The sequence below is a fragment of the Buteo buteo genome, chromosome 3 (assembly GCF_964188355.1).
Source record: "Buteo buteo chromosome 3, bButBut1.hap1.1, whole genome shotgun sequence".
Lineage (NCBI taxonomy): Eukaryota > Metazoa > Chordata > Aves > Accipitriformes > Accipitridae > Buteo > Buteo buteo.
In genome coordinates this window covers 27,491,284-27,508,789 of record NC_134173.1, presented here as the reverse complement: position 1 = coordinate 27,508,789, position 17,506 = coordinate 27,491,284, and the positions used below count along the sequence as shown (strand labels likewise).

The following is a 17,506-nucleotide window of genomic DNA, read 5'->3' as shown; positions in this document are numbered from 1 at the left end:
CAAGAAGAAGCGTTGAGAGGTCTTTTAATTAGGAAGCATAAGTACCTTGGCGAGAGGAAAGATCCTGAGTAGTATTAAGTAACTAAGTATTCTGGCCTAATCAATAACAGCAACTGGAAGCCAACAAGCTTACATGGTAAATATGAATTTTTAATTGTACAGAGTATTAATTAAGAGGGTGGACTATGTGCTGGAGCAAGCTATCACAGTAGAGGTGGAGTTTCCTTTCTTCCATATCTTCATACCAATCCCAGGTTCTTTTATTACCATCACATGTTAACCAAATATAATTTTTGACCTAAGTAAAACATAATGGTCCAGGATTTATAGACAAACCAGACTCTATGAACTCCAGCAGAACTTTTTAAGGAACTTTGTTAGTTACCTTCCAGTCATCTGAACATTTCTTGCTGACACCAACAGTCTCATCAAAAATAACAGATGCAGTGTTAGGGTTTTTCACATTCTTCATGCAGCCCCGGAATGGAGGTGTGGATATATTAAAGCTGGTTTCAGGGAGTGGAAGGAAAAAGAGTTCAGTAGCCTGGTATTTCAAAGCACACACCAGTATAGTAGCCTGTAAATGCTGACAATATAAAAAATAGAAAACCAGAACAAGAGCAATCCTTCTTCCTTCATGCTAATCAAACCCAGTCTTCAGGATACACTCTAACAAAGATACCACCATTAGCCAAAAATCACAGATTATGATCATGTATTATACACTGGTTATTTTCATACCACATAAGATACCCATACAGAGTGTGAAAGAAATTGCCTAAGGAAAGAGTTTAGATGGAGTTTCCATACAGAGCCTGTGTATTACAGTCTTTTCATAGTTACTCACCGTTCCCGTAGAGAAGGTGGAATTCCACCTAGATAGTATTTAGTGAAAACGAAGACATTTATGTTGGCTTTAATATCAGGACTGACATGAACAGTATTCCTACTTCGGGCAAGCACCAAATGAATCTGAAATAGGTGAATAATGAGAATTACTTCACTCAGAAGAAACAAATATCATTTAGCAGATTAAAAGTACTTTCACAGAGCAGGTCACAGTGTTGGGGGTTTTTTCCCTCCTCTTGCTTACTAGTGCCTTAAATACAGAATAACTGCAGTAGTTCAAAGGTACTTTGCAAAATTTGGGCATTTAGCCAAAGCAAATGCCTAAGGAAAATGCTCTACTATCCAAATACAAGGTTTTGTTTTTTGGAAGTTTTATTTTCCTCAGGAAGATTGCCCTTAAAATACACCTCACCTAAGATTCAGATATTGCCTTCTATTTGCAGTTGAAGATGCAGGAGCTGCTGCCTGATACAAAGACTAGGTCAGTCAGCTGGCTGGAGGTTACTTGACCCAGTATGGCATAAAGACTCACTCCAGCAGACCCTGCAACCTACACTGATAGTTGGAGATGTAAGGGGAAAAGCAAGAATGAATCAACATGGCAATCACAGGTTTTAACAATGTCTTTACGATCTCACTCTAGTAGTGCTACAAAACAGCCAGACTGAAGCTAAGTAGACAAGCAACAACAAAAAGACTACAAAAAAGTGATCTCTGTAAAGAGCAGCCTGGCCTGAAGAAATAAACCCTTAGGTGGTGAAAACACTAATCTAAGTATTAAAATAATGTTAATAATTGCAATGTACACAGCTCGCTCTAAATAAAGCAATGCTCTGTCAAAGAGGTTTTTTCTTTGGTGGTTTTTCTGTTAAAACTGAACTTATTCACAGGAAGGCACAACAGTAGAAAGATTAATTTTCACATGTCCAAACTAATCCCCAACAGTTTGATCCCCTCAATACAAAAGGAAAACTTCACAACTAAACTTACAACAAGCTGTTTAGTTTCAGCTAATGTGTATTTTTACAAATAATGATCACTTAATTGTTTAAAATTACATACTTGCTTATATGTTCCATCATTTACAGTTGCATTGGTTTCTATTTCTTTTGGAGGCTCAGAGCCAACTTTGTATCTAAAAACTGTATGACCATCTTTAATGAGCACACTGATGAACTGATCCTGCAGATAAAAAAAAAAGCCACCACAATTAAACTGCCAACATTTCATATATATTCCACTGATGTGAATAATTGTAATGAAGCTATCTAGTTGTTTCAGTAAAGCTTTTGGGGGAAAAGATAACACAAAGCAGACTAAAACTTAAAATAATAACAACAAGAAGTAATAAACTGTTACAAACAGGTCTGGTATCAGCTCCAGATGTATTCTCCAAATCTCTAGAGGACTTTTTGTCATTTCAAGATGTCTACTGACTTTTTACAGCATTGAGAAATTATCCAGAACATGTCATAGTGATTGCAAACATGCCTATAGTATTATTAGATAAGTAGCATCACTGCTGTTTTGAGCAGCTTTTACAGGTATAAGTCACCACATCACTTTCTAAATTCTTCCTTACTCTATTAGCACCCATATCTAGATTTGGGAAGAGTGCCCTTCCACTTTTGGAGGATTTCAGTATTTCAAAGTTGGTTTGATTCAAATTACAACCTCCCTGCCTGCCATTAGTTCCAAATTCTCTGCATGGCCTAATGGAGGAGCTACTTGGAATGATTTTTTTCTCAGCCTTGACAAAGTGAGTATTAAGCAGCCATTATAGATTCATAGAATATCTCAAGTTGGAAGGACCCATAAGGATCATCGACTCCAACTCCCTGCTCCTCGTGGGACTACCTAAAACTAAACCATATGACATTAAACATACAGCAGAATCTACTAATCTGCCACATGGACAAAAATAATACTTTTAAGAAATTTCCTTACAGTTACTAGTAAATCTAACATGTTCTCGAGTAAGTGAAGATTTTAAAAATATTCTTGGACCACAAAACAGACAGAAGCATTCCACGAATTACCCCATTTGCTGCAAAAAACACAATGCCTTCATCTGCAGTAGTCTCAATTGTCTGCTCGTAGCGTACTCGGCTGTGGGTATTTGGTTCTTTCAGTGTGACACTGGCATAACCAGTACCTTCAAAATAGCTTTGGTCAGTCTCTTCTTTATACCTGTAATAATTCAGTGTCACAGATGTGAATATATGAGAGCAAAAATTATTACCGCATGGACTTACTGTCATAATTTTAAAAAAGCTTAAGTTAAAGCATTTGGTAGAGGGCAACTAATAGGGCCAAATTCTGATCTAACCCAAGACAAAACCTTCCACTGGCTTCTATTGGATTTGCATACCATCTTTACAGAGGAAATCATTAGTGACTGACTTTTTTGCACTTAGTGTAATATTTACTTTATAAAGGAGGAGAATACATTAGTCCATGAATTGTGTCTGGGTATTATAACATCTAAATTGTTCGCCAGTGGGCTGAGATTGCCATAGATGTGAATCCTGCCAACACTGAGGATTTTCTCTAAGAAATGTAGCAATAACCAAGAGTTAGAAAAAAATCACCAGTTTAGCCACAGTGTTATTCTTCTGGATCTGAAAAGACAAGAATTCATAATGATAAAAATCACAGAACTGTGAAACACTTCTGTGTTTATATCATACCTTCTGCAGGGTTGCACTTCAGTGGTATTGAGATTAAACGTCCTCTTGAAGTTGTAAAGGCTGATAATATGCTCGTTTAGGTTGTCTAATTCAATGCAGCCTTCATAATGAGGATAGTCTAGCTTATGTGGAGGCTGCAAAATAGTGTCATCAAAAACATTCCATTAACATCAGCTGACAAAATTGTACCTTGACATGTAACTGCTAAGACTTACTGCAAATATTAATAAGGCACAGAATATGACATTCTAAATGTAATAAAATTATTATATCTTTGTATATAATACCCAAACCATCTGATACCACCCCAGGAGTACTGCAGCACAATTTAAAGTAGAGTCATATGGATGGATTGGGAATAGTACTTAGCAGGGCTGGACAGTTTTCATGCTGTCCTTGGCAGATGAAATACAATCACACTCCCTTCTTTGAGTTTTAGCATACTATAAGCCAGGCAGTTTCTGTAGGAAGTAGCATCTTGCATCCTGTCTATTCCTACTGACATGGATAAACTTTTGCACAGCCTTTGAAAGACTGCTAGTTCCAATCTTTACTTGTAAGAACAACAGAATGATTAAGATGGAAATCTCTTTTAAAGACTAAGCAACTCTTTGTACCCTAAAATCTGGTGGGTATCCTCCAACATAAAAGACAACAGTGTTGGGATCAAGATTTAGGAGAGTGTCACTGCCTCCACTGCTTGCAGTCAAAGGGCTTGCATACTCTGGAGAAGTTGATGTTGCTGCTTTGATGTAATTCAGCTTTACATACTGGTAAATCCTAAAACCAAAACAGATGGGCAAAATATCACATCACACTAATAAAAGATATTCTTAACAGGTTTTGGAAAAGACTGTTGTGCACTGTGGATCTTATACCTTTCAAACTTAACTTGATCCATAACAGCTTCCTCAGTTTTGCTTTGAGTCACAAACGGCTGCACATCTATTTCTACATCACCATCTCCAAGGTTATAGACACAAGTGAGGTGACCATCCTTCACAGCCATACCAATATAGTCCTTGGAAGCCTAAGAATAGCAAAGCAAAAAATCATTAATAAATTATTAATGTTAATGAAGACAAAATACAGTAGCACTTCCTCAGAGACATCATCACACTGTGTGTGAGTCATAAGAAATCCAACCACCTAATGATAAGAATTGTTATTAAGTTTATCAGTTCTGGGAAGAAAAAATTGTTATCTTGCATGCTGCACTGATTCAATGAATAATGTGTTGCATTGATTCAGTGAATATAGTCATAAATTAATTGAAGAGACACACGTGGCTTTTAATTTTTATTACAACAGTAGCTAAAATAATTTTCACATTTGTAACATCTCCCAGCTAAAGCCATGAAAACATGGCACCTCTACTAAAAATTACTCAGCATCTGCAAAATAAAAAAGATGTTTGGATAACACTCAAAGACAATGGTTCCTGCTGAGGTGACTGGAAGCAGTCATTTTGCCAAATAATTCACATTTTATTTCTCCAACATACCATATTTCACAAGTAACAATAAAAATGCTGTCAACAGATATCCTGGCCAGATATTCAGGGGATAAAAAGGTGAAATCCAGTGTAGAACAACTACCTTTAAACAGCTTTCTGTGTATGCACAAGACTCACTACAGATACAGCTCCTATCAGATAACAAGACTTAAAAATACATAGTTAGGAACCACATGCAGGACATTTTTTAAATGTTTGATAGTGCTTGAGCAAGCCTGAATGCACAAGCAGGTCCGTACTATTCTGCATATTCAGAAGAGAAAGAAATTAACAGCTGAGGGACTGAATTTTAGAACTTAAAAAAAAAAGACCTTAAAAAAACCTATTTTTTTTCTTAACCAACAGGGAAACTCACAGTGGCTTATACTGTGAAAGAAGTCAAAGCTCTGACACAGTAGTAGGGCTGAGTTTGTGCTGACTGCTGCAGAACCTGATACTTCTGACAAGACTGTATGATGGTATCCATGACTGAGAAGTAACTTCCAGAGGAACAAAACAGCAAAGCATCAAAAGGCAAATCAGTCAGTCACCCAACAAGTTACTTTGCCGGTTGAGGAATAACTATTCTTCACAAAACAATTCTGCCACCACATAATGGCAAGTATAAAGAAATGGGCCAACAGTAGCTATAAACTTCAGTCAAAATAAATCATTTCCCATTTGTTCCTCAAAGCATGTTGTCTGTTCTAAAAATCAGATTAAATCTCAAAATATACCTACATCTTTATTGCCCAGGTACAGTACAAACTTATTTGATGCCCTCTGGGAGGTGTCTAATCTTGTCTGAGGTCTTTGGAGAAAGAAAGAAAGTGAAGTATAGCCTTTCAGATCTTCAAGGTTGCTTGGAGGTCGAACCTCTACACCAGAGCTGCCATTGAACCTCATAGGAATAGCAACCTGTTAAGAAAAAACAAAAGTCAGTACATTGTAATTATGTATTGCTACTATTCCTACTTATTTCACTGTTGTGTTTAATTGCAAAGTAACCTATTATATATCCTAGTCATGTTACAACCATCAGTTACTACAGATTTGGACTCTGATGCTACAAAACAATATAATTAGGAAACACACTGAATAATACAGTATTCTGTATTATCAATACTTAACACAGCACTTTTTTACTCCAGACATCAATTAATCAACCCTTAACTGCGCCTCTGACAAGTAATTGTTACCTTCACGAAACAGACAGGGAAGGACATGCCCTGCAGCTCTAAAGAGCAAGCCTATGAATTATTTAGATGTCTACATACATATCCTGGTGCTTCACTTAGCTGGACTTGACTGTCTGCTGGAAATTATAATGCACCTCTGATATTAATAAAGACACATCCCATTACAGCTATTTACACTACGGTTACAGATTCCTCTTTTTCATTCTAACTGTAGGTTACCTGTGATAACCTCAGTTATGCTTCTCTGGGACCTGAGACGATGCTATCCCTTGAGCAACTATAGCAGTTGCTTAAATAGAGTAAGGGCAGTCGAATAAGAAGATGCTAGTAGCTGACTCCTAACGTCATGGGGCAGCTGGAGACATGAGAGCACAGGGCTACACAACTCATATGGGAGTGCCAGTGTTCCACTGGCCATGCGTGGGTGGAGAGCCCTGCCTCTAAGCTGCAGAGTCAACTCTACCCCTCCTGCCAAAGCCAACACAATGTACCTTGGAAGGCGAGAGGCTATTATACAAGTATTACAGAGATGACCTGGGAAAAAACCTTATGGGAGGAGGATGCAGCAGGATGCTACTGCATCCACTCAGTTTTATGTACAAATTATTATGCTTTCCATCATCACAGTTAGTTTAAGTGCTGGGTGGTGCTGTTGAATTAAATTTTGTCTGATCCTTCACACACATTTTAACAAAATGATTTAGAAAGAGGAACAAAAGTACTGCTGTGTCCAAGCCACCGAGGTCAAACATGGTTGCAATGTTCAGGAGGACAGACCTTATTTGCAGCATCTCTTGCCTGCTGAATCAGCTCTCTTATGCGATTTACGTTCTCAGAGATGTTGCTTATTGGCATCAGCTGTTGGTTGATACTCTCGATCTTGCTGAACAGATCTGGAAGTTTGTTTGTCAATTTTTTTACTGCAATGAAAGAAAAAAATCATTGATGATAGAAAGGAGGAGGAAAACAGATGCAAAAATATGATATGACTACATGATTATCAGAAAAGCAGTGAGCAGGGTGATGACAGAACTGTTTTCATTAGTCCTACAATATTAGGAAGCCCTCACTGAAACTAGCAGTTTATACAGAGGTTACTGTACTCCTGGAATTTGTGGCCAAAGGTATTTGCAGAAGGAGACAGAATCAGCAGTTCCAAAAACGTATTAGGTAAATTCAGGTCCAGAAAGAAATATTAAATAGAACAGACAGGGATGTGCTCTCTAACATTATTATCCAGTGACTGTGGATGCTAGGGGAGGATGAGGATAATGGACAGCAGACAGGGGTCAGGCTTATGTGCACTCCTGGAGTAGCATCTCCTGCTGCCACTGTTGGAGAGTAAATACTGGGGTAGGCAGACTGCTGGCGTGACGGAGCAGGGCATGTCTTATATTCTTGTGTCATGATTGCTAGTCATCACAATTCAGTAGTGAGCCTTACAGTATATGGGCAGGTTGTTTCAGGAGAAAAGGAGATACTATAAGAACTTCAACTTCCATTAAAACAGGAAACAATTTTTCATCTGCTATGACTGAAAAAAAAAAAAAGCCTGAAAGTATTAGCAGACTGCAACCCTATGATGCAGAAGGCAAATAAAAAGAAACCCAGACCTAGTATTTTTCTAAATATGACTTCTAAGCCAGGGATGACTTACGGCTCTGCAATAACATGCAGGACTAGCTCCCGTATTTATCTTATTTAAAATGCTTTATCTCACTTGACTTTATCAGACAAAGTTGATGAAAAAAGATGCTGTTTGGGATTGTGATTGTCCCTTATTTTGTATTCAACACAGGCTCTACGCAATCTATTTCACTTAATTTCAGCTAACAGGCATCTAGCCTATGCTAACTGTCTAGGTCCCTTCTTTAGCCAGTGTAGTAGAAAATCACAGAATCACAGAGTGCCTGAGGTTGGAAGGGACCTCTGGAGGTCATCTTGTCCAAATCCAGTGCTCAAGCAGAGCCACCTCAAGCCAGCTGCCTAGAATTGTGTCTAGACAGCTTTTGAGTATCTCCAAGAATGGTGACTCCACAACGTCTCTGGGAAACCTGTGCCAGTGCTCGGTCACCCTCACAGTAAAAAAGTGTTTCCTGATGTTCAGAAGGAACCTCCTGTGTTTCAGCCTTTGCTGCAAGGGTACATTGCTGGCTCATGTTCAATTTGGTGCCCACCAGGACCTCCAGGTCCTTTTCTGCAAAGCTGCTTTTCAGCTTGGTCACCCCCCCAGCATATACTGGTGCATGGGGTTGTTTTTCCTCTGGTGCAGGACTTCTTGTTGAACTTCATGAGGTTCCTGTCAGCCCATTTCTGCAGCCTGTTGAGGTCCCTCTGGAGGGCAGCACCCAGAGGTGTATCAGCCACTCCTCCCAGTTTTGTGTCATGGGCAAACTTGCTGAGGGTACACTCTGCCCCATCATCCAGATCATTAATGAAGATGTTAAACAGGACTGGACCCAGTACTGAACCCTGGGGTAACCTGCTAGTCACTGGCCTCCAAGTCTTTAGAGACCAGTCATGGTATCAGCCTTTAACATATACCACAGGATGGCCTGAATCACCTTCTGCAGTACCTGTCCCTTTCCACTGGCAATAAAGGAAGCCCAGAATACTAGCTTAGGCTAGGTGCCTAGCTTTTGGATGACTAAAACTTCTGCTGCAAAACTGACCATGTCCACCTGACAGTGACTTGGCAGGTCTCAGATAGCACCTGCCATACCTGAATTGTTTGCCTCCATCAATGCTTTACTGAAGCCAGCACTCTGTGTGCTTCCATAGGTGCTCTTCATTTTCTCCACATCTGCTTGAATTGGGAGCAGTTCATCCAATACGTTATTTGTGACATCCTTGGCACTTTTTACCATGTTCTTTGCACTGGTGATGATGCTGTCGATGTCATCTGAAAAATACACAAATGCATGTGCAGATTCTTATAGTAATAAATGAAAGAGGCAAAGCAGAAGTGATCAGTAAGTAACTGACCTCTGTTTATCCCATTGAGATTATTTTGAAGAGTGACAAGATCAATTTGCAGTGTATTCTTCTTTCCATCAGCGACGCTGAGTCTTTGCTTTATGTCTTCAAGTGTTGGACCAATAGCTGCAAAACAGTGAATGTCCTGTATGAATTTTAAACAGAAATACCACCTCTCTGTCAGACAGGTGGTGTTGCAGCACCAGCCTGCACTCCTACACAGCTCATGTCACCACTGAGCATTGAACACACTGCAAAACAAATACAAGGCAAAGGATTTGCTGGACAGGAGTACTGCAAAAGTGTATAGCATAGCAGAGGTAGGAAATACACTTTCTCGCCTTTTTGCCATTGGAAATAACCATCACAAGATGTCCCACTGTAATGGAACTAGCCTCTTCTGGTTAAATATGTGCTGCAGAGCTTTGATGAACTGTGAAAATTCTTGGTTCAATGAAAGCTTGTCATGCTGTGCCAACATTTCTACTATCACTTTCTTTCTCGGTACCTTGCAATGTCCTTTCAGTCTCCTGTGCTTGATTCAAAAGTGTACTGCTCTCGCTTTTTAACTTTGCAGCTTTTCCTGATAGGTCTTCTCTCTTCACAGTCTGGTAATAGAAGCACAGTACTGTAAGACTGCTTTAATAATTATACTAAAATTTAAAGAGTAAAAGAGATAGCCCAATCCAGTTTGAAAAACCAACTGTACAAGGGCAGAGATTTCATGTGAAGAACACCACCTTAAATAACAATTATCAAGATTAATTTAATCGTAATACAACCCTGGTCTTTAGCAAACTTCTGACAGATTTTGGGGCATTCAGAAGAAATTACTAGCACACAGCTGTTAGATACTACTCTTCTGCTGAAGAGCTTGTGGATATCACTAGTGCAAAGTAAAAGAGAATACCTAAAATCACCATCAGTGATTACTGAGCTTGCCTTATGCAGACCTCTTTATTTTCCACTGAAAAGAACAGTTAGCATTCATATGGACAGCTTCATCAGAAAGGCAGTAACTAGCTTGTTTAGTGCTGAACCAAGGGTAATTCATGAACATGCAGAATAGCAGCTCATATAATGCCCACAGACAAATACGGAATGCTGAGACACACAGGTCTTTTTTTGGTGCCTCTCTGATAGTTAAAAAATATCTAATTGTAACAAGTATACCATCATTTGTCCACTTACAGGTACTTACCGATAAAGCTGTGTCAGCTGCATTCCCAGCTTTGTTGGCCGCTTCCTCTGCCGCTTTGATGGCATTAATAATATTGTCATAGGCAGTAGAAGCTTCCACAGCACAGCCTACCAACTCGTCCTTCCTGGCACTGTTCTTTATTCTGTGGGAAACAGGGTGAAAAATGCAGCCTTCTGCAAAGACTGCGGACTTTGAGAAGTATTCTGAACAGACCTGAACTCAGTATTTTCTAAGTAATGCCAACATGGAAAATGTTTTTAAGTTAGATCTGTAATTTCATTCTGCAAAAATATCAAACTTGGAGGGAGACCAATATGAAAAGATTCTTCAGAAAATGGGATAAATTCAGGCGTGTGGAAAAGCACAACTGTGGGCCTCCAGAGCAGTATTTAAATGATTAAGATAGGGAGAATTCACCAAGGCACAAGGTCAATAAGCCACCTCGATCACAGCCCCCCAAATACACTTCAGTTCAGAGGATTTCAGAAAACTGTAGCTTCCAGATCATCTCTGGCTGCTCCAGCATCCTACAGGAGTGGCAGATGGAGCACAAGATGGAGCAACAACAAGACCTCTTGTATTTTCCCCAAGAACCAGCACAGCAGCTCTGGAATCAGAAACAACAGACAAAATCTCTTCTACCCATTCCCCATGAAGTATGCAACTGCCCAGTATTAGCTGCCTTGTATTTGTGAGAACATTGTCTTCTTAACTGAAAAAATCACACTGAAAACTAACAAAAAATTAATGAAAATGTATTTTTTAACCAAGAATTTTCCAGCTGAGTTAGGTATTTTGGAATTTAACTTTTTGAGAGCTTCTAGTTGGTGTAATGACAAAATGCAAACAATTTGCACAGGGAAGAAAAAAAAAAAAATCAGGATTTCACTTTTTTCATTTTGTTCTGGTGTACCATAGAAGGCCTCCAAAATCTCAATCATAATTCCAAGGTAAAGTACAAGTAATGGAGAGAGAAACAGTTGCTTCATATAAAGTTTATCATATTTTTGCCCTTCTAGAAGATTCCTTGAAGGATGAGAAAACTATAGGAAGTATTTTCCTCACTAATGCTAAAGAGGTGTGTCTGAAGACTGCCAAGATGGCATTTCTTCCAATTATTTGCCCCAATTCATTGACATCATAAAAGTATCCCTGAGTACAAGTACAGGAAATAACACTACAATAAATATATTCTAAACATCTTCCCACGCTGTACATGAGGATTTTCTCTTGTTAGTAAGAAGTTAATGAAGTGTTAGTGCAGTAATATAAAACTGTATTATGGGAGTCCCCACTTCTGGGGTGGGGGGGGGGATCAGAAAAAAATACAGGAAGACCTGGTTTGTGGGGAAAAAAGAAAAGAAAACATCTGTATATCATGAAGAAGCAGAAAAAGTCAAACCTAATTTCTTTCTAACTTTGCAAATCATCATTAAAGCAAATGAAGTTACAGACAAAGCATTGCAACCATGGATGTTAACTACAAAAATTGCTCATTTACAGGAATGGCAACATACTCTTGCAGTTGTTTTGCCAAGTCTTGCAAAGATTTGGCATGTTCCTCAGCCCTCACCACCAATGGTTCTTTGCTTGCTGATAAGGAGTGATTTGTCAGCTTTTCATTCATATCCTTCCTTGCTCCATCCAGCTGAGCAGCCAGGCTTTCATATTCCTACAGGTTTATAAAAATAAAATTTTATTTGTATTCATACACGTTTGATTTTATCCTCATCTCCTTCAGTGTTACATATACCTTGCACCTGAGGAGACCAAGGGCAAAAACATTCCCTTCCAACTTACTCTGCAGGTTACTGGAAACAGCTGGTAGTCATTACATTATGCTTCCAGACCCATTATGTAAAAACTGAGTCAAACCAAAGACCCTTAGCCCAGCACCCTGTCTCTGATGCTGGCTAAAAGCAATTGCTCAGAAAGAAATACAAAAACAGCACAATCACTTATGGAATTTCTTACAGATATTCTCCCAAATTCAGGTATCTACAGCTTAGTGTCTTCCTCAGACACATCACAACCCTCAACAAGCTCCTGTTACAGAAACCTGTGCAGGCAGGTTCCTCTTGCACCCAGGATGGGCTGTGAGATCCTTCCCTCTTTGTGAGGCTCAGATAAGCCTCATGTCTTAGCCACTGAGCTATGCTACCCCTTACAGTGACAGGAAGATATTGGGGTTTTTAACCTTAAGAAGGTTAACTATACCTCTTTGCTCTTTTGCAATAATCCAAGTACACTGTTAGCTTGCGTCAGGGAAGATCGGGCAGAGCTCAGAATATTCAAGATACTCTTCTGTTGTACATTTGTCTCCTCAATCCGTTTCTGAGGAAAAATCAAAGGTTGAATAACATGTGATTAGGTGAAAAATGAGAGGCAGGGAAAACTATATCTACCTAATCCAGTTTGCAGTAGGATTTACCAAAGGTACTATCGCTATGTTAATCAGACGCCTATACTGTTTAGGGACTAATGCTATCGTACTGATTAGAAGAGCAAGAAAACTCAGGAGTCTGCAGTAGTATAGCATACAGCTGGGCAGCAGGCTACAGTAGTTCAGTTATTAGCATTCAAAGTAAAAGCAGCACAGGTCAGCTGAGATAAACTGTCAGGGCAGACCATCTAAGTGTCTGATCTCTCAAACCCGGAAATTTCAAACGTGGAAACTTTAAAAACAGCTCCCTGGTGGCTACCCTGATCTTTTCTGTTCTCTCAAAGGCAGAAATAAAATGATTACACTATCCCTTCATCTGGGGATCTTACCAGAAAGGGGGTGTGAAACCTCCCCACCTTATCCTCTTGAAAGCTCTGAGCGGAATGAAGCTTCTTGGTCTACAGCAGCCCTGTGACAATCCACAGTGCAGCTCTAGGGTAATGGCATGCCACAAACACAGCCAAACAAGTGGTGTTGCAGGTAAGGATGAGTTAGCTCTCTTCAGTTGGGTTTCTATCATTGTAACATGACAAATCTCACTCTACCAGAGAAGTGTACGATTCATAAATCATAAACTTGTACAGATGCATCCATCTTTTAACACAACTGTGCATACTTATGTGGCACACATATTATACAGTACATGCACATAAAGGTACAACTAAATATTGAATGGGACAGTTGAATGTATAAATTCTTTTGTTCAAGCAGTGTTAGCAAAATGCATGGACATGAGTATGCTAAAACAGTGATATATTTCAGCAAAACCACAATTAGTTTAAAAGAATAGGTCCTGCAGCACACCCTTATTTCTTGTACTATTTCACTAGCTTTAAAAATCCAGCACTGCTCAGGAACAACAGCTGTTTGTTGTCACCTTTCTGAGGAGACCTCAGAAGCAGTTCTATAGAATATTAATCCCAAATAATTTAACAGTATTGCACACATTATTGCTCCCATCTTTCATGGCTGTAAAAGCCAAATACTTTAAGGAACTTATTACAAAAATTACCTCAGCATCAAGAATTTGATCTAGAATAGGAAACAAAAAGGTTAGTGCAGCTGAAGAGAAGGGCTAGGCAGAGACTCTCCTTCCCCACTATCTTCAGAGCTATGTCTTGGTCACGCAAAGAGGCCACAAGTGGGAGTAGACTATGTTTATACCTGTCCATACATATATCAAAAGACGGAAAGAGACCTTGGAGAAAGTCTGAAGAATTAGTGCTACTTGGCTTTGCAAGATCAAAAGCAGCAATTAAAAGCACTTATCTCCTGAGGTTTAACTTTCTTCTCCCAAACCCCGACATTACCTTAATGTCTTCCAACAGAACTCCATTATCTCTGTTTAAGTTTTCAGCCTGCTTGATTTGTCCCGTTGCTTCATTCAGAGCTTCACGAAGGTCAGTGATTTTGGATTCATATTCATTCAATGAGTCCCTCACAATTTTAATAAGTCCATGATTTTCTTGGTGGTACTTTTGTAGTTCATTCTTAATACGTGCCAGTACTGTAGTATCAGGACCAGAAAAAAAATTTTGTTCAGAGAAGAAGGGAATCAGAACAAACTTCTTTCTAAAGGGCTTGACATTTAGGATTAGAAAGCTTTGGTTGTATGAAATACTGAGCATCCTTTGCAGCCCTAACTTCAGTGTTACTATAGCAGAGATGCTATTCAGCATCTCACTGGATCAAATCTGTTCACAAGTTTGCTGCTGCAGACACAGAGCACAGGTAAACATTTATTTGGCTATTTCTAATTTAAGTAAGGATGAAGATGATCTACAAATACTGAATTGTTTTCTTTTTTTTATATGGAACTAACACAATTTCATCAACAATTTCATCTACAAGGTAGACATCTACATCTGTGCTAGTCATCAAAGCTTTCTCTGTAATCAATAGAGAGATACGGGCACATTTATAAATGAGGTCAAATGAATCGCAGTCTTAAGAGCGCCCATTTCACTGCCCGCAAGACAGGACACAGAAGAGTTACTCAGATGTAGGTATCAAAGTTCAAAGTTAGGGGAAATTACTATCACTCGTAAGGCCTTTCACATTCCTCAATTATGCCCCGGGTTAGGAGATAAGCCTGTGACTTTGCTGTTCTTGCTGTCTTTTAGTGGATGAGGGAAAGGCTGTGGATGTTATCTACCTTGACTTCAGCAAGGCCTTTGACACCGTCTCTCATGGCATACTCCTTGAGAAGCTGGCATCTCATGGCTTGGACAAGTGTACTCTTCTCTGGGTGAAAAACTGGCTGGATGGACAAGCCCAGAGGGTTGTGGTGAATGGGGTTAAATCCAGTTGGCGGTGGGTCACGAGTGGTGTTCCCCAGGGCCGGTGTTGGGCCCCGTTCTGTTTAATATCTTTATCGATGATTTGGATGAGGGGATTGAGTGCACCCTCAGCAAGTTAACAGATGACACCAAGTTGGGAGGCAGGGTCGATCTGCTTGAGGGTAGGAAGGCTCTACAGAGAGATCTGGACAGGCTGGATCGATGGGCCAAGGCCAATTGTATGAAGTTCAACAAGGCCAAGTGCCGGGTCCTGCACTTGGGTCACAGCAACCCCATGCAGCGCTAGAGGCTTGGGGAAGAGTGGCTGGAAAGCGGCCCGGTAGAAAAGGACCTGGGGGTGCTGGTTGACAGCCAGCTGAATATGAGCCAGCAGTGTGCCCAGGTGGCCAAGAAGGCCAACGGCATCCTGGCCTGTATCAGAAATAGTGTGGCCAGCAGGAGCAGGGAGGTGATTGTCCCCCTGTACTGGGCACTGGTGAGGCCGCACCTCGAGTACTGTGTTCAGTTTTGGGCCCCTCACTACTGAAAAGACATTGAGGTGCTGGAGCGTGTCCAGAGAAGGGCAACCAAGTTGGTGAGGGGCCTGGAGCACAAGTCTTATGAGGACCTGCTGAGGGAGCTGGGGCAAGTTTAGGCTGGAGAAGAAGAGGCTGAGGGGAGACCTTACCACTCTCTACAATTACCTGAAGGGGGGTTGTAGTGAGGTGGGTGCTGGTCTCTTCTGTCAGGTGGCTGGTGATAGGATGAGAGGAAATGGCCTCAAGTTGTGGCAAGGGAGATTTAGGTTGGATATTAGGAAAAATTTCTTTACTGAGAGGGTTGTCAGACATTGGAATAGGCTGCCCAGGGAAGTGGTTGAGTCACCATCCCTGGAGGTGTTCAAAAAGCGAGTGGACAGGGTACTTCAGGACATGGTTTAGTGGGCATGGTTAACGGTTGGACTTGATGATCTTGAAGGTCTTTTCCAACCTAAATGATTCTATGATGTCCAGAATCAGGTTTCTGAATATCCCAGTCAAACAGGCAGAGAACATAAAAGGGAGTACAACTAGTGCAACTAGAACTTCTGAACTTCCTTATCCTTGTATGATCTGGCCCTTGGACTACGCTAGCAGCTTCTGAAAATCTGTTGATAAATTACATCTGTAATTCCTCTAAAATAGCTGCATGTACCATAGCCTATATATTATAATACACAGAAGCGCTGCGTAAGTATGTGAGGATCAGCTACATCTTTATTTCACTGAGTTTGATCTAGTTATGAAAGAAGGATCTACTGGGTTTCTTCCCCAGCTCAACTCACTTTCTTCCATAACAAATAAAAATGCCTTTAAATCCCCTCCAGAACTACCACTTTCCTGTTGACCAAGGACTGCCACAGACCCCAGGGATATGTTGCAAAATGCCCCTCCCTGCACTCCATCCCAAACAATCAATAATGCTTCAGACTGAAGATTGATCTTTCTAGAGGGTAAGAAGCTGAGAGAACAAGCCCTTACGCAGCTGAGCTTCTGTTCTCTCCTTCTCCGCCTCTGCTTGAAGCTGGCGAAAGTTGCGGTTTCGCATCTCTGTCATCATGCGTTGAGCTTCGGCCAGTTCTTTGGCAGCATCTCCCAAGGGCAAGTTGTTACTTTCTTCATTTGTACCAGCTATTTGTTCCAAGAGCACTGAAAGCAAGTATTGTCAAAGTCAAAGAGAGGATGCGCTTAAGCCTACGCAAAGACACAAATGACAGGGCCAGGCTCTTTTCTGAAAAAGACATGCCTATTCCCAAATTCTTTAATGAAGCAGACCCATTCTGCATTAATTGTATAAGCTGAAAAGTATCCCTTGTCACATGACCAGAGCTAGTAAGGTGGCATTGGGCTTGAAATTTGTCCCAAATGACCAGGTTCACAGCAATAATTTTAAGCTTCTAACTTTAAAGAGCCTAGGATAGCAACCCAGACTAAAGTCAGACTAAAGTCAGGATAGTCAATTTGTTGCTCTAAATGTCCCTGTGGTAAAGCTTCTCTGTCCCTATTCACTACATAGGGAAGGTAGGCTCCTAAACTAACGTAATATACTAGATTTCTAACAGGAAGAGTGAATTCCACAGCTATGTCTAAGTTCTAATTGATTAAGTTGTTTTCTGAGAAAACCTCTCATGCTTAATTAAGAATACTGTAAATAAACTGAAAAGATTCCGTAAACCAAAACACCTTATGGAGTTAGAGACTAATTTTACCTTGTATATTGTTGACAACTATTTGTATTCGTGAAACCAAATCCTTTCCTTTCTGATGAGTTTGGCCAAAATTATTAAATAATATCTCAGCTGCTTTGTAGTTCATTTCAGCCTAGCAAGGGAAAA

The 17,506-nt window shown here is 40.1% G+C and overlaps 1 protein-coding gene across 5 annotated transcripts in view; it reads right to left on the bottom strand.

Annotated features, from left to right (window-relative positions):
• Window positions 1-17,506, bottom strand: part of LAMA3 (laminin subunit alpha 3) — a 121,282-nt gene that overhangs the window by 10,397 nt on the left and 93,379 nt on the right. For 4 of the 5 annotated variants that reach the window (XM_075023146.1, XM_075023147.1, XM_075023148.1 and 1 more), the window contains 18 exons: window positions 17,381-17,492; window positions 16,653-16,820; window positions 14,164-14,360; window positions 12,628-12,744; window positions 11,928-12,082; window positions 10,411-10,552; window positions 9,718-9,817; window positions 9,219-9,335; window positions 8,956-9,135; window positions 7,011-7,153; window positions 5,776-5,952; window positions 4,418-4,569; window positions 4,157-4,319; window positions 3,540-3,673; window positions 2,889-3,039; window positions 1,912-2,031; window positions 848-972; window positions 386-506 (listed from right to left, as the gene is read on the bottom strand). In XM_075023146.1, coding sequence (XP_074879247.1) covers window positions 386-506; window positions 848-972; window positions 1,912-2,031; window positions 2,889-3,039; window positions 3,540-3,673; window positions 4,157-4,319; window positions 4,418-4,569; window positions 5,776-5,952; window positions 7,011-7,153; window positions 8,956-9,135; window positions 9,219-9,335; window positions 9,718-9,817; window positions 10,411-10,552; window positions 11,928-12,082; window positions 12,628-12,744; window positions 14,164-14,360; window positions 16,653-16,820; window positions 17,381-17,492 — 2,574 coding nt within the window. Of the gene's footprint in view, window positions 1-385; window positions 507-847; window positions 973-1,911; window positions 2,032-2,881; window positions 3,040-3,539; window positions 3,674-4,156; window positions 4,320-4,417; window positions 4,570-5,775; window positions 5,953-7,010; window positions 7,154-8,955; window positions 9,136-9,218; window positions 9,336-9,717; window positions 9,818-10,410; window positions 10,553-11,927; window positions 12,083-12,627; window positions 12,745-14,163; window positions 14,361-16,652; window positions 16,821-17,380; window positions 17,493-17,506 lie in introns of those variants that run through there. The other variant, XR_012649775.1, reaches the window with a different exon arrangement.